This window comes from Westerdykella ornata (assembly GCF_010094085.1).
Source record: "Westerdykella ornata strain CBS 379.55 unplaced genomic scaffold EI97scaffold_48, whole genome shotgun sequence".
In the NCBI taxonomy this organism is placed as follows: domain Eukaryota; kingdom Fungi; phylum Ascomycota; class Dothideomycetes; order Pleosporales; family Sporormiaceae; genus Westerdykella; species Westerdykella ornata.
This window is the reverse complement of record NW_022986898.1, coordinates 1001-20796: the sequence shown is the minus strand read 5'-3', so window position 1 is coordinate 20796 and position 19796 is coordinate 1001. Positions and strand designations below refer to the sequence as shown.

Genomic DNA, 19796 nt, shown 5'->3' with positions numbered 1-19796 from the left:
CACCGAAAGAAAACGAACAGGAACTCTACCTACACGATATCCGCCGCACCCGACACCAAGGAAACATGAGAGATACTGAAAGATGGGTATAGTTGGATCATCGCAAAGCCGACATGATGAGACACGAGGAAGGAAATACACCGAGTGGTGTTCATGACCGAGAAGTCCTGCTCGGTGCCGACGGCGATGTCTCCGTCGCACTACGGACGCGGATCCGGGGGGTGTCTCCAGCGACAACAGCATCGTAACTGGGTATGGGAGGGTCCGGCTCGGGCGTGTGTCCTTGACGTCGATGGATCAATGGCGCTTGGTCGCCCCAGCCATAATCGCCGCCATCAGCGCTCGTCTGACGGCTGAGCTGGGGCGAGCTTTGAGGGCTGGAATATTCCGGGGGGAGGTCGCCAGGCTGCAGAAAGCCGAGACCATGGATGACGTCTGCTTGGTGTAACGCAGCCGCTGCCGTTGGCACTGCCTCAGCGCTGGTTCCCTCACCGTGATCGTCATCGTACGAATCGACGAGGCTCAGCTGCGCAAGGGAAATGTCGGTAGGACTACGCTGGGGCCCTGGGCTCGTGGGTTGGTTTCGTCCCAGGCGCATCTGCTGGCTGCTCGTCCTTGCGTGGCCGTAATGGCTAAAGTAAGTGCCCGCCATTCCTTCGCGCACGCCTTCTCGGCCACCTTCGAGCAGAATCGAGCCCTGTTCACTGCCATATGGCGGAGGAGGAGCCAGGCTGCCGGTCATGGGTGCGAGGCCCCACTTCTTCACGTTGGCTTCTATGAAGACAAAACCCATCTGGCCGAAGTTGACATGGACTTGGCAAGGTCCATTTGCGCCAACTGTTGGGAAGAAATTCTGCGTCTTCAGGCCATGGGCGACTTCGTCCAGTTTCTTGCCGTTGCGTGTGAAGAATATGGTCCCTGTACGCGGTCGGTAGCCGACCCCTATGACATCCCCTTGTACGTAGGCGGGACCGTAAGGGGTCGGGCTGAAGGGCTGATTGTGTCGGCGGGATCCATCAGACATGTAGGCGATCGAGTATTTGTGATAGCCTGGCGTCGGTCAGTACTGCCATCCAGGAGGGGCTGTGCGCGCGTACCTGGAAGCCGGAACAAGGGATACGGCTTAGTGGTGACACCAATGGCCACTTCGGTAGTCTCGGGTTTATCGTAGAGCTTAGCTTCCCAGTAATAGACCTCGTTCTGCTTGGGCATTGGCAGGTTACTCTGCACACTGCAGACTGAATCAAAGAACTCGATTTCGGTTCGCGCCTCGACGAAACAGTTGGCAATCTCCAACTCGGGTTCAAATTCCCACGCTGAGACGCCCTTCTCCTGTATCGCTAGGAATTGTGACAGCGAAATATCTGTTTGGACGGATTCGGGTGGATTGGCTTCGATAAAGGCTGCAAGGTGTCAGTGGCATGCTTCAAATCCGAGGACGAGTTTTGCAAACCATACCCTTGGCCCTCAGATATTCCGTCCTTTGAAGATCATCCATGTCCTCCAACGCCTCGGCCTCCTCCTTGGCAAACTGCTGTTCATCGTCATACTCGCCGGGTCGGGTCAATCTGTCGAGGAAGATGCGTCCCTGCTGTGTATATCTGCAGTAATAGACAATGGCGAAGAGGATGAGGCAGAAGGCGGCAGCTCCCAACACGGAGCAGATGCCGATGACGACGCCCTTTGCTGTGGAGCCGATGCGGGTATACTGCTCGATTCGGACGGGGTCATGGTACGAGGAGCGTGAGGTGGGGGAGACGGGCTGCTGGGGCTGTGCGGATGGGGCATGACTCTGAGGGAGGTAGAAGGTGTTGAGAGTCGAGGGCGGCGAAGGCGTCGGGTCGCCCTGCGACCACATGGCAGCGACGGCACGCAGAAGGCAGTAATGGAATACGGATGGCTGGACAGATAGAATAGACTGGACTCGCGCAGAGAGGTTGGCCAGGTTGCGGCCGGCAAAGAGGCGGTACCCCAGGATCTGAAGTGTGACGTACGATTTCGGTGCGGAACGGCGATAACGATACGGCGCGGGGGACGAAGGGGCGGGCGAGCGATGGGTGTCGGTGGGTATGCGGGAGGAGAGGGAGAGACTGTGTATATGTGCGTATGCGTGTGCGTGTGCGTGTGTGTGGGTGCGAGAGTGTGTGGTTGTGGTATTGGTATCGTGGAGGAAGAGGGTAGGCAGAGGGCGAGGGAAGGGTGGTGTGGAAGTATGGGGGCTGGTCTGGCGGGCAGCTAGGTGAGACAGAGGTCTGGTCGCAGCTTGAGCGAGGACGGAGCAGGGCGACGGACCGGGCCTTTGCCAAGGATCGCGTTCGCCACTTCCCTCCTTCCAAGGTTCGAGAAGACGTGTGCGACTCTTCCTTTTACTTGTATTGGCACTCAAAAAGATGGTTTTGTTCTGAAGATGCTCTCTGTGCTGGACACTCCTACCACCCTAAGGAGGCACATACTGTAACAGTATCTAAGTAGCGGGCTGTGTCTCCTGGCGGCTCCTTGCGCCAATGCTTTGCCTTGGCTTGCGTACATCTCGACCGACTTGAAACTATTGCAAGCTCAGCGTCTACCGAGTACACTGCACTATACCGAGTAGTATGGCCCGTTTCTTCTCATGGCTCTTCACAGTGCTTGCCATTTTCTGGAAGGATCCTGTTGACGCAATCGTTTCCGGCGTCGCTGGCACCGACTTAACAGGTATTACCTGCTCGCAGCCTCCTCCTCCTGGGTAGTCACGTGATATTTCCCTACACAGGCACAGTACTTGGTAACACAGTATGTTTCCAAGGTTCGCAGATGGGCTGCTTGTGAACAATGGCTTCGGCGGGAGAGAATGGGCGAGTCTATACGGGTACACAGTACTTCTTGGAAGCTCCTTGCGAGTCGAATATGGCCTGCTGCAAAAGCTAGATGCACTGAACTCTCATCACTCCCCAACTTGACATGCAATTCACCTTCTAGACCAACGGCAGCGGAGAGGCTGTTGCGGCTCCAGTGTCACGATGCTTCCCTTGGTTGACCTTTGTCGTACAACAGCACCGCTGTGCATCCATTGACGGTCCCTATCAGTTGGCTGCATCGGCATCTGAGGGCTCCTTGTAAAGCTCGTGCTTGCCGTGGGCATTGGAGCCTCCGGCATCTGATCTTCGTACTGTAGTAGCTAGAACAACGCGGTCTCGTCTCTTACCGGAGAATTGGGCAATGATAAGAAGACTTAGCTGGTGAAGACGCATAATAAGAGGTACGTCTTGCCGAGTATCCTGTTTCCTGTTGGCCAGTGTTTATTTAAGTTAGTGCTATGTAGTGTAGTCGTCTCTGGATGGTGGGCCCTCTCGCACAATAATTCTTCCTGCCGTCACCACCACCACCACCCACCACCTGCCACCCAGTCCACGGCCCTCACCACCACCAGCCAGTCCCTCCTCAGACGAGTATTCCCGCCGCTGCAGACGCCTCGTCGAATTACTCTGTATCCTAGACACCGTTGCCTGTTCTTTCCTCCACGCCCGTCATACTCGCTCCGTTGCTACTCCGTTTTTGCGCTCCCCGCCGCCATTGCTGGTGCCCCTCCTGCTGCTGCACCCATCCGCCTTGGGCGTCATTGGCAGTAGCAAACACTCCACACCCACACACGCGCGCCCACCGCATCCGCCCACTCCCCACGACACTTCGCTGACCTCGTTCCGGCTGCGAAGATGACTGTCTTTTCGTAAGACTGGCCGCTATATCATACCGCGAGACTCGCAATGTAACCAAGCCCCACGTCTTCACCCTGCCCGGCCCCCCTTCCTCTCGTCGTCGCAAAGCTAACCATGGTGACCGCACCCTCAGCGCACATCGTGTCCGGAGCCGCTCCTCACCCACCCAAACTCACGAATCCTACTCCCCCTACCCCTCCCGTCTCTCCCTCATAGCCGACCATGGCCTGGCAACCGCCCGAGGAGCCCTTGCGGCAACTCATCCAATGTCTTGCCGACTCCCTCAGTGGCCATGACCACAACGTGCGGAGAAATGCAGAAGTAGTCAGTACTTCCACTTGCTTGCCATGTCTCCCGTGTCCGCTGACAAGTATGGGAATATCAAGATGCTGAAGCAAGCCAAAGCTGCCCCAGAATTCGACATGTATTTGGCCTACATCTTCTCGACTTCCCAGCCACCCCAGGGCGCCAGCATAGACGCCCCAAGGTACTTTCAGGCTCGAGCCGCCGCCGCCGTCATGCTGAAGAACGACGTGAGAACACATTACAAACAAATGCACGACACCACCAAGGCATACGTCCGCTCCGTCATCTTCGACAGCCTGCGCGACCAGAATGCTCAGATGCGCGGCCATGCTGGTAATGTGATTACGGAGATGGTGCGACAAGGAGGCATAATGGGGTGGCCACAGGTCTTGTCCAACCTGATATCTCTAATCAGCAACTCAAGCGGCGACGTTACATCGCAAGCTCAAGAGGGTGGGATGAGTGCGCTTTTGAAGATATGTGAAGACAACAGAAAGGCTCTCGATAAGGTCTACCAGGGTGAGCGGCCGTTGAGCTTCTTATTCCCCAAACTGCTCGAGTTCACCGCGAGCCCCTCGCCCAAGGTGCGTGGTGACGCACTTGCAGCCATCAACATCTTCATCCCAGAGAAACCCTCGGCCGTCATGTCATACCTGGACCAGCTAATGCTCCAACTCTTTCAACTCGCCGGTGATCAGAGCGAAGAGGTTCGGAAGCATGTATGTCGCGCGTTTGTGCACATTGCAGATATCGCCCCCGAACAAATCATCCCACATATGGCTGGCTTGGTTGACTATATGGTCGCCCAACAAAAGAACCCGAACAACGAGGACCTGGCTCTGGATGCGGCGGAATTCTGGCTCTGTGTCAGCGAACACGAAAAGCTGCGAGATTCGCTAGGCCCGCATCTGGGAAAGATTGTTCCCGTTTTGCTCGAGAGCATGGTCTACAGCGAAGACGACATTTTGCGCCTCGAAGGGGAAAAGGAAGACGCCGAGGAAGAAGACCGCGAGCAGGACATCAAGCCAACCTTTGCCACATCCAAATCCGCCAGGGCCACAAACGCCAACGGGAATGACACCACGCCGAATCCGAATGGTGCCGGCGGCGGATCGTCTGCCTTTGGTTTTGAGGATGATGACCTGAGTGAGGGCGAGATCTACGAATCAGACGAAGAGTATGGAGACCCAGAAGAGCAATGGAATCTTCGCAAGTGCTCAGCCGCTGCCCTTGACGTTCTGGCATCCGTTTTCCACGAGCAGGTCTTTAACAACACCCTCCCGTACCTCACTACCAACCTCAGTCACGCCGAATGGCCGAATAGAGAAGCCGCGGTCCTCGCATTAGGTGCCATTGCAGAAGGCTGCATGGACGTCGTCAAGCCACATCTCCCCATGCTTACCCCGTACCTCATATCGCTGTTGGATGATTCGGAGCCGGTGGTTCGCATCATCACATGCTGGTCGCTCGGTCGCTATTCCGCCTGGGCATCTCATTTGGACGCTGCCGGCAAGGAGCAGTTTTTCGTACCAATGATGGACGGCATCCTGAAGAGAATGCTGGACCCTAACAAGCGAGTGCAGGAGGCGGCCGCTTCCGCATTCGCAAACTTGGAAGAGAAGGCAAACACCCAGCTGAAACAGTACTGCCCCGTCATTGTCCAGCAATTCGTCCAGTGTTTCGCCAGGTACAAGGATCGGAACATGTTCATCCTTTACGACTGCGTGCAAACGCTCGCCGAGCATGTGGGGCCCGCCCTTGCACAAGAGGAGCTGGTCAATATGCTCATGCCGGCCCTCATCCAACGGTGGGGCAAGGTCTCCGATCAATCGAGAGAGATGTTCCCTCTGTTGGAGTGCCTCTCGTATGTTGCTACGGCACTTGGTCCCATGTTCTCCAGCTACGCACCGGACATCTTCAAGCGATGCATCAACATCATCCACCGCAACCTCGAAGAATCGATGCAGGCGGCACAGAATGAAGCGTTCGAGGTGCCAGACAAGGACTTCTTGGTGACGAGTCTCGACTTGCTTAGTGCAATCATCCAGGCATTGGAGCCTCGTTCAAGTGCTCAACTGGTGGCGGGCGAGCCAAACTTCTTCCAGATGCTTGCTGTCTGTATGCAGGACTCAAGCAACGACGTGAGACAGTCAGCATACGCGCTCCTCGGGGACTGCGCTATATACGTTTTCGCACAGCTGCAACCACACCTGTCTCCGATCCTAGACATCCTGATAAATCAGCTGGAGCTCTCCCAGGTCAGGAAGGATGGGCTGGAGACCGGCTATTCAGTCATTAACAATGCCTGTTGGTCGGTTGGGGAGATTGCGATGAGGCAAAATGAGGGTATGCAGCCGTACGTCGACAGACTCCTCCAAAAGATTGCCATCATCCTGTTCGATGAGGGTGTCCCGCAATCGTTGAATGAGAACGCAGCAATTGCGTTGGGAAGGCTGGGACTAGGATGCGCTTCCCACCTCGCGGTGCATCTAGCGCAGATTGCGCCGCCCTTTCTGCGGGCTATCAGACATGTGTCGTGGACAGACGAGAAGGGGCATGCTCTCACCGGATTCATGCAGATTATACTCGCAAATCCCCAGGCGATGGAACAGAGCCTCCTCGACTTCTTCTGCGAAATGGCTCGAGCTGATGTCAGTGCGGTCAAGGGACCGGGCGAACAGAAGGTGCTTCGAGAGACGTTCCAACGGGTGAGTGCAGCATGACGTTGGAGAGACTTGGGCGAGGCTAAGAGAAATCTAGGTGATTCAGCAGTACAAGGGCATGATACCGGACTTTGACGGGTTCCTAGGCAATCTACCACCGACGGACCAAGCACAATTCCGTGAACTGTACCTCGTATGAGTAAGCTATCGGGAACTGTTAGATCCGCGACGTATGGCTGCCGTCGTTTAAGGGGTGGTCGCGGAAGCTCAGGCGACGGACGGCAACGACAGTGAAATCCAGTGAAGGTGCAGCTCTGTCCATATACCGTGAGCGAAGCGGGCTTCTAATATGCGAAAGAGGTTTGGAGAAATGTATAGACGGCTCATGGGAAGTGCACGCCAACAACGTCCATCAATGTCCCGATTCCTGTTTGGATTCATACACGATTTTGCCTTGCACCGCATCAACATTCGTCGGCGGTCGGTTTGCTCAAGCATGGCATATATATAGTACTAAATAGGTAGCAGTGCCGAAACGGAGCGAGTCTTTTGTGGAAAATGAAGCTGTCTTGTCGCTCTGCTCTTGCATGCACGTATTTTCGCGGTGATGGATGGAGGTGGAACTCTGAAGACGAGGGCAGCTGGCACGTAATGAGCCGCAATGGTTCAAGCCGGCAAATGGCAGATGTCAACGTCGGTGGAGCAGTCTTTTGGGAACACGACAGACGTGGGGCTTGGAATCGAGATGCAATGGACATTTGGTTGGACGTCAAGGAGGAGGTTGGGTGAGGGAAAACAGTTGCCCGGGGCCTCTGGGGTTTCCCGCAGATGCGATAACTCTTGGTGACAGCGACGGGAATTGACTTTGAGCTAGCTACAGTGGTTGTCTGCGGTTCACCAAGTCGTGGCGCTGGGTGTATGCAATCTGGCGAGAGGATGGTGGATGAGAGGGGTGGAGACTGGAACTCATGGGTCGTTTTGAGCCGCATCCGTTTCGGTAAAGCAGCGCTTTGGCCTGGTGGTGCTCTGGGCACTTCTGCATGTGCATAGGTAGAGAGTCGATTCTATGACCCTTGACCAGCTGAAGGAGGTTCAACTTTCCAAGGAACGGCAAAGGGACCACTGGCAGGATGCAGGTCCTCAATCAAAATGCCGGGGTTCTTGTGTTCAGTACCTATTTATTACAAGTATTGGCGTTCGAGCCAGGTCCATAGGACAGGTTGTTTCGGTACCCTGGCGTTCATAGGACACAGTACTGTTAGTTTGCTTGTTGGCGTCTCCCGAGTCCCGAGTCCCGCTCCGGCGAGAGAAGAAAAGGGTGGAGCGTAGCCACCTATTTTGGGCTCTGCGGGTGGTGGGTTATGAGGGGTGATTGGCGCGCGACCAGTCGGTCGTGGGAAGGCAAGCAAGAAGGCAACTTGTGGCTTGCAGCGAAATGGACGGCTTTTTGATTGCGAGGTGCGCGGGTGGACGGCCAAGTTTCACCGTTGAGTCCACATTATTATTAGTGTTATTACTTACTGTTGTAACACAGTACTGAGTATGGGCGTGCGCATTGCTGCACACCTCAACGTGTCCAGCTGGTGCAATCATGATGATGATGGACCCGTCGTCTCCATCTCCAAGTCTGTCCTTTTGATCCTGTGAACAAACAGTCCCGTGTAGAGGGGTGGACGGTGGACCGAGGGGCCCAATCGACCCCAGAAGCATTTTGGCGGAGCAGAGGGGGTGGGGTAACCCTGCTCCCAGCATGGCACTGGCCTTGAGCCAAAGAAGAGTTTATTTCCAAGAATAGCACAAGCGATCCGTCGATGCGTCGAAGGCTGGTCATAAGTAAACTGCCACCACAAGCCGTTGCAGAAGCTGCAAAAAGGAATACTGAATACCAGACAGAGGAGGCTCTTTCCCTTCTCGTTCTCCGTCGTTTGCACTTGTTCGTTCCATACCATGTAGCAACACAGTGTACCGAGAGTACCACGGTTCTTCCGCGACCTGGGCAGTCTCCACGGGCCTCAGTCGCCAGCTCCCAACACCCCAACCACTGAACGGCCAAGTTGTGTACTTTTGCATCGGCCTCCGACACGCTCCCCAGTGACGCCTCTGGGCTTCGTACCTCGCGTCTCTTGCTCTTTTCCGTCGTCGTTGCCACTCACTGGACGATCATCTTCAGCCCTACATGACAGGACCGAGACTCGGTTTCAGTGTCTCACCTTGGAGCGCTTCGCACCCATGAGATTCGGGTTCATCCCTCAGGTTCAGGTTCCAGCAGCGGCTCTGGGGGACTTTGCGCCCGCGGCCTTGGAATTCTCGCTAATTATCCGTCGACGACCCAATTTTATCCTCGAGGCTGGCCACGGTGTCTGCGGCACTTCATGGTGCTTGGAGCCCGCAGCCGCTGGATGCATGCTCGGCTTCTCATGACGACTGTTAGCTACAGTATACTCCGTACTGTGTGATTGTTGTGAGTTGTCACATTTGATAGTGTTCAGCGGTAGTGGTATGGCCATGGCTGGTATGTCTTGTACGGTACGTCCGTCCTGTGTATCCATACCCTTAGCGGTAGTCTTGTTGGTCTGTGTCCCGTCTTACGGTTTACCCGGAACCTCGCCAAGTTGCCAGGGGCCCGGAGAAGCTGGTCCATGGGCCGTCATGGAGCAGCTATTTTTGGCCATCGGCTGCAGGAAAACCGTGTCCGTGACCCCGGGCATGCATGTGGTCGAGTTGACCGTGCGTTCTCCCCTCCACATCCCTTCCCCCTCTTCTCTTCTTTTTGGTCATTATCACCTGTACTATTATGTACTCCTGTGTATCGACTACTGTGCTCTCCTCCTCCCACCCGCACAAAAGAATGGTTGATTCTTCACGCCAGAGTACGGAATAGGGCCTTGCGCTTGCTTGCGACGAGCCCTGCGATCCGGGTTGCTGCATCCTCAACTCGCATGGGCTCCCATTATTTACTGCAGTACTCCGAACTTGCACATTCAGTACTGTGGTATAAGTATGGTAATAACTTGCGGCAGCGGCTCATGCACGCCGCAAGCCCAAACGTCTCAACAACGCCATGGCTCCCTCCTCGTCCTCGTCCTTACTCCTCCTTCTCCGCCTTTCCCCCGTTGCCTCGTCGCTCAGCCGAGGACGGCCCCAGGACGGCCAGCTGCGCAGGGGGTCTGGCACCCTGTCTTTCCTTCTTGTCTTTCTGCTGCTGAAGCCTGATGATGATGAGATGAAGATGCCCATGGTGAAGCCTCGCCTAGCCCCCGACCGGCTGGGGGACGCCCACCACCTCCGCAGCCCGACCACTCCCGCTTCTCACCGGCATCGCTCAGACGCTCTGCCCCTTTGCCTGCCTGTGCGTCCGGGTTTGGTTTCTCTCCTTGCAAGTTGATGGCAGATGCTCGTCGACGATCCGCTGGGACCCCCAGCTGGTCGCATTTTCTCCTTGTCTCTCCTGCAACCCAAGGAACAAACACACACCTTTTGCATGTCTTGTCCACGCGAGATGATGCGGGCTGGATGGAGCCAGGCGCTCTGCCGCCTGCTGCCTTTTTGCTGGCCGCCCATCTGCTGATGATTTATTACACAGTAGGATACCACAGTGGTAGATGGCCGCCGCCACTCCACTCGGTCCCTGCCACACCAAGTCCGTACAGAGGAGTAATAGCCATCTCCTTACTACACAGTACACAGTAGTAGACGACTGGCGCCCACACCAGACAGACGCAACCACACGGACCCCTCCCTCCACTCTCATTCTTCGGTGGACTAGCAGCTCGGTACTATTTGTAGCCCGGAGCGCGAGCCCTTTCAGCGTCCACGGTCCAGCCGCGGCGCGCCCCCATGTCGTTCCCTGCCACTCAACCCTCTCTTCCTGACGTCTATCCCCCAGCTCTGACCTGCCTCTGCGCTTTGTTCCCGCCAGGGTACATACCGGTATGGAGTCCACGCTCCCTAGCGGAGCACGGTCAATCTCGAGATTCTAGCCTTGTCCGGATCCTGCATGGCCTTTCTGCAGGGGTGAAGCTCCAAACACCTCTTTCAACACCCGCCCTCCTGTCACCTCGCTTCGTTGTTGACTGACTGCCCGTTCGGGGGAGTCCATATTGTTGTCATTGCGTCGGTGTCCCTTCAGCCCTATTCAGTCCTATGCAATCTCCTCGACGCCGCTTCCAGGCTCATCTACTTATCATCATCAAACGTCCTGTCCAGCCTCCTCCACCACCCTCCGTTGCTTGCTTTTAGTCATCCCTCACTCCCACCATACCCACCATACCACGCATCAAGTCCACCCTGGTCGGATCCGTTGCTCATCAGTCTCGTCAACCATCACCCTCTGCTCCTGGTTGCCCACTTCCCCAACCCTCTCCACCCGCTCCCTCCCAAGGCGCGCCAAAGCAATGGCAGGACCCGGTGGTGGCCCCTCTCGTCGGAGCCATACCAAGTCCCGCAAAGGATGCAAGACTTGCAAAAAGAGACACATCCGCTGCGACGAGACGTTCCCACAATGGTGAGCCTGTCTACGCCGTCTCCATCACCTGCCAGGCACTGACGGTTGAGATAGCCGTAACTGTACCAAACATCAGGTCCGCTGCGACTACATGGATAGCCCCGCTGCCTTGATACCAGAGTCTCCAAAATCCCCCCAGCAACCCAACCTCCTGTGGACCGCTGAGATCAACACCACCATCGAGCTCTGGCGCCAGACGGGAGAGTTCCCCTTTCCCGAGCTTCGAATCTACCCGCTGCCTCAGTGGTCGGCATACTCCAAAACGGAGCTCCGCCTGATTCATCACCTCTCGTCGATATCCAACGAGATGTTTCGCAACCGAACCTCGCACCTCACCATTTGGACAGACATGATACCCAAGTGAGCCAGCCCATCGTCTGCTTCTTGTTGTGACTTTTCCAGTTTTGCTGACAAGGTCAAACCTTTTGTAGGTTTCTAGGTATTGCTGCTATGCATCCATTCGTTATGCACTCCATCCTTGCCTTCTCCGCCTCGCACTTGGCGTGGATATCTCAGTCAAGTGAGACGCGCAATCTCGCCTTCCATCACCACGGCATCGGCCTAAAGGGCCTGCATGAAGGCATCGCCAACTTCACACGGTCCAATTCTGACGCGGTCCTTGCCTCCTCGTTGCTACTCTCGTGGCAAGCAACCGACTGGTAATTTGTGCCCACCCGACCCACCAGTCCGCATAGCTAACGGCTCTTTTTTCCAGGCGAGGATGGGCCTCTCTCGTCACTGGCACAAGGACGGTAAGTCCAAAAGTGCTCCGATGCAGCCCGCATGTGCGCTGACAAAGTTCAGGTCATCCAGGCGATGCAGCCATGGCGACACGAGTCCGTGTTCGCCGACTACATTGCTGAACACAGCCCAATGCCGAGCAAGACGTTGGTGAACTTGGTTGCATCACCCATCACCGAACAGAGGCGGAGAGAGCACGTACGAATCCTCTCCGACGTCCATGCTTCCCTGCAGCGACTCCAGCCGTACCTCAACCGCCACGACCAGGAGTCAAAGTGGGTGGACCAGCTTCGAGGGTACCTGGACCGCCTGGGAGCGACGGGCTCGGCACAGACGGCCGAAGACCAATTCAACCAACTCTACACTCTCCGCAAGTGGTTGTTCTGGGTTCCCATCTCATTACTCGCTGCCAAGCGAGGAGAAGTCACCGTACTGGTTGTGCTCGGTCACTTCTACGCCACTGCGTTGGCGTTGGAGCCCTTGTTTCGCGACATCGGCTCCGTCTTCTGTGCGAATCTCTCGCTCCCGCCCCTGGAGGAGATTATCCACATTGTCCAGGCGTATCAGGACCCGCGATACGACGAGCGGACGCAGTCCCTGGCCTATCTGATCCAGTTTGCCGTCGACATGGCGTCTTCGTACAAGACGCGACGCGAGTGGGCTAGACAGCAGGCCGCCGACGCTTCGCCGATGCAGCAATCGCCGTATGGGCTGGAGTCGCTCAACGTGGAGCTGGAGAACCAGATTGCGCAGTATAGCTACGGACAGAGCCTCAGCCCTGCCTTTGCCCCCTCGCCTCTTACGTTCGTTCCCAACGGCCTGGCTTCGGGACCGACGTCGCCTTACCTGGAAGTGCCTCGCGGGTCCATCGACGGCTATACGTCGTCGACAAGCTACACGTCTCCGTTGGCGTCACCCGCCACAATCCCGCCGCCCTACTCGATGCCCGAGGATCACGCGTACGGTTTTGGTGTGCCGATGGGGTACCATGCCAGCGGGTTCGTGGCCACTCCCATCTGGACGTGACGAACAGAGGCTGAAGCAGCGTCCAGGGACGACAACAACAACAACGACGACAACAACAACAACAACAACAACAAGGCCAAACTCCAGCCTCATCCGAGCGCCACAACAACAGCACCTGCTACCGTCACCCATCCGCCCGATTACTCTCCACACGCGTCCCACACCTAGAAGAGGGCCTGGAGTTGGGACGATGGACAACACTTCGCACTCGCGAACCCAAACCTACCCTCAGAAGACGGATGCACACATTCGTCCTACGTACGCGCCGCATCGCAAGACGGGGCCCATTTTGTGTTTTTCCACAGTCCAACGTTGGCCTCGAAGGCTATACTATACGTAAGCCGCACGCAGTAGGGACGGGTCCCTTAGTGCTGCTCTTGCTGATTGAGCGTCATCTACGGCTGCCCGGTTCGCGCCGTGCCTCTTGGTTGCATTCTCATGTCGCCCGTGGCTTGGATGGGAGTCGGTGAAGGCTGAAAGCGAGTCCAGCCATTTGCTGAAGAGGCTCGTCACGGAAGCGCCAATGCCTCGGAGTATGGCTGGCGATGTGGTGATGATTTACGATTGGTTTCCATTTGGCATGTACTTTTCAAACGATACCAGATTCAATTTCTACCCTGGAGCAGAAGTCTCCTTGCTTTCACCAGGAACAACCCCTTCTCTGTGCACTGTGAAGCGTGCATCCAAGTGCAGTAGTCTTCAATCTGACACTGTTGGCAAGCTAGAATGCGGGTCGAACATGATGGGTGGATATTTTTGGGTGGCCATGCTTGGCTTGGTCTTGGTACTGGGCCGAATCGCATTGGGGAAGCGATTGCGAGCGGGGTGGTGGTGCAAACCCTGGTCACTGGGCGGGATAGATAGGCACACACTTCGTACACAGTACACAGTAGATGGTACTATACTTGCACTTACAATCTCGGGTTCCTACCCATCCACACCTACTCTACGGACTTCTGTGTATCTACAAGTACTATGTACTGTCTAAAGTGCATGGCTCTGCCCATTCTCATCATTGGCTTACTACAGAGCATGCTCCCAGAGGCATGATTGTTGCACAGAGGGCGTGTCAAGCAGGGTTGTCGAAGCGGCTCCCAGGCAGGATTCCCAGCGCTCCGCAACACCGGTTCAACCCAGCTTTCCGGCAGGCGATGCGTAGCCCTGCTACTGGAGACAGACCGGTACAGCTGAGTGCTGACAGCGGCGGCTCCTTTCATCCCGAGCCTTGTTCTCCGTTCTCTTCCTTTTTTTCTCCTCGACAGCAGCCAAGAGATTCCATACCGTACCTCCCCATCGGCCGTTAGTCTACTAGGCTAAATCTAAGATCAATCGTCGACGAGTTCAACGCTTTCGTTCGACAAATCGGATCCTCAAGCTACGGGGGCCCGTGGGCGACTATCGGATTCCCTGGCCGTTGAGCGCTTGATGCTTCCGTGGCTGTGAACGGCTAGCCCACTAAGTACTGTGTAGGCGCCTCGATCCGCACATGCATCCCTCCTGTAAACAAGTAACTTCCTGGACAGTGCCTATTAAGCGGGGGTGAAACATTTTGCCGGTATTGGTTGGACATGGAGGGTATCGACTATCGAGCGCTCGAATTTGTGTACTGGTTACAGCAGATGCCCCTAGTCGCTATTCGGTCTGTTGTGCACAGTAGATATTGCCGCCGCTGCAAAAAGCCTGCAACAACTTCTGCAAAGTCGCTTACCCTTGACCGGGTGCCGGGAACGCTTCCTGCGTCTTCATTATTGGAATTTGGCAGCGGCGAGGTGGGAGCCGGGTCAGAGCCGGGTTGAGAAATGAAGATGCCAGTCTGGCCCATCCATGTGTCCCCGTTCTTCTAGACAAGGAACTGGAAGGAAACTGATGGGGAGTTCCACGAGTTTCTCTTTTGGGAGACTCGGCTACTGTGTCGTCGCAAACGCTCATCAATCGAGCATGCAGATTAAATCATGGACAAGTACAGTGCTGTTATTACCGAGCCGTACCTATGTATTGGTGGAAACAGGCCGGGCTAGGAACAAGTACATCAAAGTAGTCCTTCGGTCATTCCAGAACTCTTCGCCATCAGGCACGTGTACCGGTAAGCGATCCGTCGCCGCCCCATCCACTTCAATGATGCATTTCCGAAATTTCGGAACCGTTCCGAAGTTGCCAAGCGTTTCCGACCTCGTCGGCAGAAGAATCCAAGCTGCGTCACTGCAAACACAATCCGTAACCACCGCGCAGCCCCTCTCCAATCTACCCGACTAGCCATGTCAGGGGGTTGGAATACAATAGAAAGCGATGCTGTGAGCGTGACCATCGCCTTCCCCTGTCCTCTCGCTGACCACAATAGGGTGTCTTCACCTACCTCATCGAGAAGCTCGGCGTCAAGGACGTCCAGTTCGACGAGCTCATAACTCTGGAACCGGACGAGCTTCGGCGCCTCGGAGATATCTATGGTGTTATCTTCCTCTTCAAATACCCCACGGGCGAGCGTCCGTCCGAGACGCCTAGGGATGGGACCTTTGATTATGAGGCGGCAAACGACATCTTCTTCGCCGCCCAGACGATACAAAACGCATGTGGGACGCAGGCTCTGCTTTCGGTGCTACTGAACAAGGACGGCGAGGTGGATATCGGGAACGAGTTGCGAGACTTCAAGGCATTCTCTGCCGAGTTCCCACCAGATGTACGGAACAGGATCGGGTCCACGCATGTTCTTTGCTAATGCCATCTCGCAGCTACGCGGGGAGACGTTGTCGAACTCGGACCTCATCCGAGAGGTGCACAATTCGTTTGCCAGATCCTCGCCATTTATAGACGAGACTCAGCGGGCGGCGACAGAAGACGATGACGTCTATCACTTCATCGCGTACGCATAATCTCCGGATTCGGACTTCCACAACGCTCATCACATGGCAGCTATACTTCTATAAACGGCAAGCTCTACGAGCTCGACGGCCTCCAGCCTGCTCCCATATCGCATGGCGATTGCACGGTGCCCGATTTCCCTGATAAGGTCATTCCGGTCCTGCAACGCCGCATCGCCCGATACCCTCCCAGCGAGATCCGGTTCAATCTCCTCGCTTGCGTCCGCGACCTCCGGATACGCGCCAGAGAGATAGGTGATCAGGAAGCACTGGAGGCCGAAGAGCGTAAACGGACCGAGTGGCTGTGGGAGAATGCCCTACGGAGACACAACTTTGTCGGTTTTGTGGGTGAGCTGTTGAAAGTTGTAGTCAAGGACAAGCTGGCGCAGGGAGAGGACGCATACAACAAGTGGGTGGAGGAGTCGAATGCGAAGACGAGAAAGAGAGCAGAAGCCCGGAGGCATCAGGCCGGCGCGGATGATGGCTGAAACCCCATGTAAATGGTGAATACCGGATTTCCAATTTTTTTTCGAGCGAAGTGTCGGCGCAAGCTCCTCTCCTACTGCGAATATCCGTTCTGGATATTGGTGATGGACCGGCCGTGTAACAGGACGGACAAGCTTGCAGGAAAAGAACCAGTGCGATAAAGCTAGCTTGCGCTTGCTGTCATCTGCACCCCAATTGTCCACCTCTTCGAGAAGTAATATGCGTTTTTCTTGGCAACCACATAAAGAGTATATTGCGCTATTTACGTAGATTCAAGCCCCGACCCGAAAGACTAGCGAACTCGTCGCGCAAACATCCCGAACCCCAACACCTCGCTATGGAATGCCAGTGCTGGCTATAAGAAAAGAAATAAAATCAAACGGAATCGTGCCGCTGAGAAGGACATGCAAGGCTAACAGGATGCAGGCGTTGATACATGCATGGAGTCTGCGCTTCCCGTGCGTTCGTTTAGTAGATGCCTGAACGCTTCACTGTCCATACTGGATGGTGAGCTCGGGTGGAATTCCCGTCTCACTCCAGCTTCACCATGCCTCATAGCAGGACGCTTGTGGGTCTCTCATGCTAGACAGGAGTCCGCATCGGTGGAGATTCTCGAGGCTATCAATGGGGATCCATTGTGCCAGGTACAGTAGGGTGCAGCGGGACCCTGGAGCTGGAAAGCCTTGTGTGGAGTGGAAGGTGATACCGTGCCATCCGTGTTTGCGTCCGGTGTCGCGCTTGTTATCTCAAAGGAACGGGTACCTTTTAGCGCAGTAGGTGCGACGACGCTGTTGGCGGCCCCTACTATGACTGTTGCTTGAAAAGCCGAACTTGTACGAGGGGGTCGTTCATCCTCTGGAGCATGAAGTTCGATGCCCTCGTCCTCCCTGACCGTCTCAACTACACTCGATGCTTTCGTTTCATGCAATGGATCCACCACACGTTGCGATCTGGTGTCCTCATCGAAGCCCCTTACTTGTACGCTCGTCATGTTGGTGTCTTGTGTTGGGCCAGCTGAACTTTCACTTTCCATGAGATATTCCACCTTTGTGACCGTGGCGGTGGTGGTGGCGGTAATAGTAGCAGTTGTAGTGGCCATGGAAAATTCCGGAGCAATGGCCGTAGATGTCATGGTATATACAGAAGCCAGAGTTGTTGTCTGCTCTTGGTCTAGAGAGTGAACCTGTACCGATGGCTGATATGTAACTGGAGCAGACCCACCGTGCAGGACGAGATAGACAAGCAGCATAAGTAGCACGAAAAGAGCCACGTTTTTCTCATCCTTGGCGAGGATCAACAGATAATTCTTTAGTAGTACTCCGAGTGGGATCTTGACACCTCGCGGATGACGCGGTACCTCAGCATTGTGAATCCGGACAATTGTATTGTCGAGGAGAGAAGGCTGGCACGGTGTTGAGGGCCGAGGCTGGATGGGTGGCACCCACACGGCGATGGATTGTTGAAGTCCCTTCAGTCCCTTTTCCAATGATCCAAATCGTTCTGCCACTGCGCTTGAGTTTGCCTCTAACCTGTCTCCAAGTTCGAGACGCATCACTTCTTTGATCTCTTCCATTTTACGGGCCAACATCTCCTCCACTAGTTGCTTCATATCGTGCTCTTTCTCCGCCTGCCCCCTCAGTTCGGCTTCTCCCGCTGCTCGGATGACTTGCTGGTCCTCATTTTTGAGCGCTTTTGCGTCGGTCCGCAATCCAAGCTCCTCCAGGCGGGCCGTTTCCTGATCTACCAAGCGTTGGACCTCCGCTTCGTAGAGCAATCTTTGCTGCAGTTTCTCCTGCTCCTCTTCCACTCTCTTCTGTACAGCGCTTCTCACGTCCTCGGGGATCCATGGCGATATTTCCACATCGCACCTCTCCATCTCTTTCCAGGCAGCGGACCATGCTCCAGCTCGCATCAAACCGTTCGCCGCATAGACCTTGAGATCCCACCTCTTCTTGCCTAACCCAACCCCTTGCCCTGGCCTTTTCACTTGCCGATGACAGTCGGCGCATACGTCCATACAATCGCTTCCGGCATCCGAGTATCGAGGGTCATCCTCATCTTCGGCCGTCATGGTCCCGCCACTCATGCTGCTTCCTCTACCAGGTTCATAGTCGGCGTCACTGGCATTTTCATCGCCGCTACTGATGTCACTTCGATCACTTCCCGAACCGAGAAAGTGGCCGCACTTCAGCAGTCGAGGTGTCCTGAGCTCCAAAGATTCCAGAATTCTTTCTTCTAGTAAATCGTATTCTTCGTTGGGGTGAGCTATCAGGAGCCCACGTTGCATCAGCACCACATCTTGCAGTTTCCCCTCAAGTAGCTTGTAATTCTCCACTAGCCACCGAGGCATCACTTTGCTCATCAAGTCTGGCGGGTATGGTACCTGCATCGGAAGGATCGTCACGTGTAGTAGCACCAATGGGAGATGCTGTTGCGGTGTCGCTGTAGCCGTTGGCCCGGGAGCCGGAGGGTCATGGGACGCTCTATGGATTGATCCTCGATAAGACCCTGACTTCCGTGAGCCGGAGGTTGACATGGGTGTCTCGGATCTCCCTTTCCTGCTTGGTGTTGTAAATTGATATGCACCCTTAACTCTGGCGTGGGGACCTTCAAAACCGGGAAGCGGCGGCGGGGAGGACATCTGCATTGCGCGCACCGAAGCAGGGTTCCGGAAAAGAGGCCGCTGTTTGATACGGGTAGTTGCTCCATCGTAGCCATACTGGACGGGCACTGTTGGTTGCGATCGGATTGAGAGTTCGGAGGGGAGGGAGGAAATGAAGCTTGTCGATGTCATGCCGGATGTCGTTCGTATGCGCTCGGAAGCAGGCGGCCGCGCGCTGTAGAAAGAGGCGTCGTATGAATCGAGCACATGCCTGTCGTCTTCCTCGATGCTGGGGATTAATTCATCAGGAGGACCTATGTCGTGCCCGGAAATCTCTTGCACGGCATCTTCTTCAGATTGTTGGACTAAAAACCTCACCTCCTCGTCGCTCCCGTACGTCGCGAACGGTGTGGCACATGGTGTGGTTGACTGCTGGATTGCAGCCATGTGGCTTTCTTTCCAGTCCCGTGGCCGGATGCCAGGCGAATTTACAGAGGGTGCTAATGAGTACGACTGTTAAACATCTAATGGAGTCTGTTTTCTCGAGAAGACGTCAGTAAGTACACTCGAAGCTCGCACTGGGGTCGCGATGCGTTGTCATGTTCTCGCTTGGTTACCACCGTTGCCGGGGGCAACCAACCTGCCTTTCTGTACAAGCCCCAGCGGGTCGATGACATAATTAAATTCTTCGTGCGAAAATAGCATCCTGCGAGGCAGGAGTTTTAAAGCTATAACAATAGTACTTTTTTAAATATTTCGCGCTGCTTTGTATAAAAACTTATCTTATATTATTACTACTTGTGAGGACGGTCCCTGGGTCTCTACGAGCGGCTGGATCTCCGAGGCCTGCACTGCAACTGCGTGAGACAAGGGAGAATGGCTGGGTAGGTTGGGATCTATTTCAAGCTATCCAAAGGT

The 19796-nt window shown here is 55.3% G+C and overlaps 8 protein-coding genes across 8 annotated transcripts; 5 read left to right on the top strand and 3 right to left on the bottom strand.

Annotated features, from left to right (window-relative positions):
• Positions 1 to 151: 151 nt before the first annotated feature.
• Positions 152 to 2635, bottom strand: EI97DRAFT_446232 (SPRY-domain-containing protein; the record flags this gene model as incomplete). Its single annotated transcript, XM_033800014.1, has 5 exons — positions 152 to 1050; positions 1098 to 1403; positions 1459 to 2401; positions 2454 to 2545; positions 2587 to 2635. The coding sequence occupies 5 exons, from the start codon at positions 2633 to 2635 to the stop codon at positions 152 to 154; spliced, it is 2289 nt and encodes a 762-aa protein (XP_033649386.1).
• Positions 2636 to 3512: 877 nt separating this feature from the next.
• EI97DRAFT_241002 (ARM repeat-containing protein) lies at positions 3513 to 6900 on the top strand. Its single transcript, XM_033794056.1, has 3 exons — positions 3513 to 3745; positions 3829 to 4019; positions 4082 to 6900. Exons 2-3 carry the CDS (start codon positions 3918 to 3920, stop codon positions 6722 to 6724), a joined length of 2745 nt encoding a protein of 914 aa, XP_033649385.1. The 5' UTR covers positions 3513 to 3745; positions 3829 to 3917; the 3' UTR covers positions 6725 to 6900.
• A 1636-nt stretch (positions 6901 to 8536) lies between these two features.
• Positions 8537 to 9411, bottom strand: EI97DRAFT_504642 (uncharacterized protein; the record flags this gene model as incomplete). The annotated part of the gene is made up of 2 exons (XM_033802840.1): positions 8537 to 9088; positions 9254 to 9411. 2 exons carry the CDS (start codon positions 9409 to 9411, stop codon positions 8920 to 8922), a joined length of 327 nt encoding a protein of 108 aa, XP_033649384.1. The 3' UTR covers positions 8537 to 8919.
• A 314-nt stretch (positions 9412 to 9725) lies between these two features.
• EI97DRAFT_446228 (uncharacterized protein) lies at positions 9726 to 10049 on the top strand (the record flags this gene model as incomplete). Its single annotated transcript, XM_033800013.1, has 1 exon — positions 9726 to 10049. The coding sequence occupies one exon, from the start codon at positions 9726 to 9728 to the stop codon at positions 10047 to 10049; it is 324 nt and encodes a 107-aa protein (XP_033649383.1).
• Positions 10050 to 10706: 657 nt separating this feature from the next.
• EI97DRAFT_240941 (uncharacterized protein) lies at positions 10707 to 13197 on the top strand. The gene is made up of 5 exons (XM_033794055.1): positions 10707 to 11168; positions 11223 to 11528; positions 11600 to 11827; positions 11884 to 11920; positions 11973 to 13197. Exons 1-5 carry the CDS (start codon positions 11059 to 11061, stop codon positions 12933 to 12935), a joined length of 1644 nt encoding a protein of 547 aa, XP_033649382.1. The 5' UTR covers positions 10707 to 11058; the 3' UTR covers positions 12936 to 13197.
• On the top strand, positions 13197 to 14069 carry EI97DRAFT_240926 (uncharacterized protein). The gene has a single exon (XM_033794053.1). It carries the CDS (start codon positions 13459 to 13461, stop codon positions 13921 to 13923), a length of 465 nt encoding a protein of 154 aa, XP_033649381.1. The 5' UTR covers positions 13197 to 13458; the 3' UTR covers positions 13924 to 14069.
• An 892-nt stretch (positions 14070 to 14961) lies between these two features.
• EI97DRAFT_240935 (ubiquitin carboxyl-terminal hydrolase 2) lies at positions 14962 to 16566 on the top strand. Its single transcript, XM_033794054.1, has 4 exons — positions 14962 to 15226; positions 15274 to 15609; positions 15662 to 15792; positions 15843 to 16566. The coding sequence occupies exons 1-4, from the start codon at positions 15191 to 15193 to the stop codon at positions 16276 to 16278; spliced, it is 939 nt and encodes a 312-aa protein (XP_033649380.1). The 5' UTR covers positions 14962 to 15190; the 3' UTR covers positions 16279 to 16566.
• EI97DRAFT_437422 (uncharacterized protein) lies at positions 16512 to 19467 on the bottom strand. Its single transcript, XM_033799338.1, has one exon. The coding sequence runs from the start codon at positions 19323 to 19325 to the stop codon at positions 16854 to 16856; it is 2472 nt and encodes an 823-aa protein (XP_033649379.1). The 5' UTR covers positions 19326 to 19467; the 3' UTR covers positions 16512 to 16853.
• Between the last annotated feature and the right edge of the window lie 329 nt (positions 19468 to 19796).

Coding starts and splice junctions, on each gene's coding strand:
- EI97DRAFT_241002 (XM_033794056.1), top strand. CDS start 3,918: ATGGCCTGGCAACCGCCCGAGGAGCCCTTGCGGCAACTCATCCAATGT. Junction 4,020..4,081: donor TGCGGAGAAATGCAGAAGTA/GTCAGTACTTCC, acceptor GGGAATATCAAG/ATGCTGAAGCAAGCCAAAGC.
- EI97DRAFT_240941 (XM_033794055.1), top strand. CDS start 11,059: ATGGCAGGACCCGGTGGTGGCCCCTCTCGTCGGAGCCATACCAAGTCC. Junction 11,169..11,222: donor GACGAGACGTTCCCACAATG/GTGAGCCTGTCT, acceptor CGGTTGAGATAG/CCGTAACTGTACCAAACATC. Junction 11,529..11,599: donor TGGACAGACATGATACCCAA/GTGAGCCAGCCC, acceptor AACCTTTTGTAG/GTTTCTAGGTATTGCTGCTA.
- EI97DRAFT_240926 (XM_033794053.1), top strand. CDS start 13,459: ATGCCTCGGAGTATGGCTGGCGATGTGGTGATGATTTACGATTGGTTT.
- EI97DRAFT_240935 (XM_033794054.1), top strand. CDS start 15,191: ATGTCAGGGGGTTGGAATACAATAGAAAGCGATGCT. Junction 15,610..15,661: donor CTGCCGAGTTCCCACCAGAT/GTACGGAACAGG, acceptor GCCATCTCGCAG/CTACGCGGGGAGACGTTGTC. Junction 15,793..15,842: donor GACGTCTATCACTTCATCGC/GTACGCATAATC, acceptor ATCACATGGCAG/CTATACTTCTATAAACGGCA.
- EI97DRAFT_437422 (XM_033799338.1), bottom strand. CDS start 19,325: ATGGCTGCAATCCAGCAGTCAACCACACCATGTGCCACACCGTTCGCG.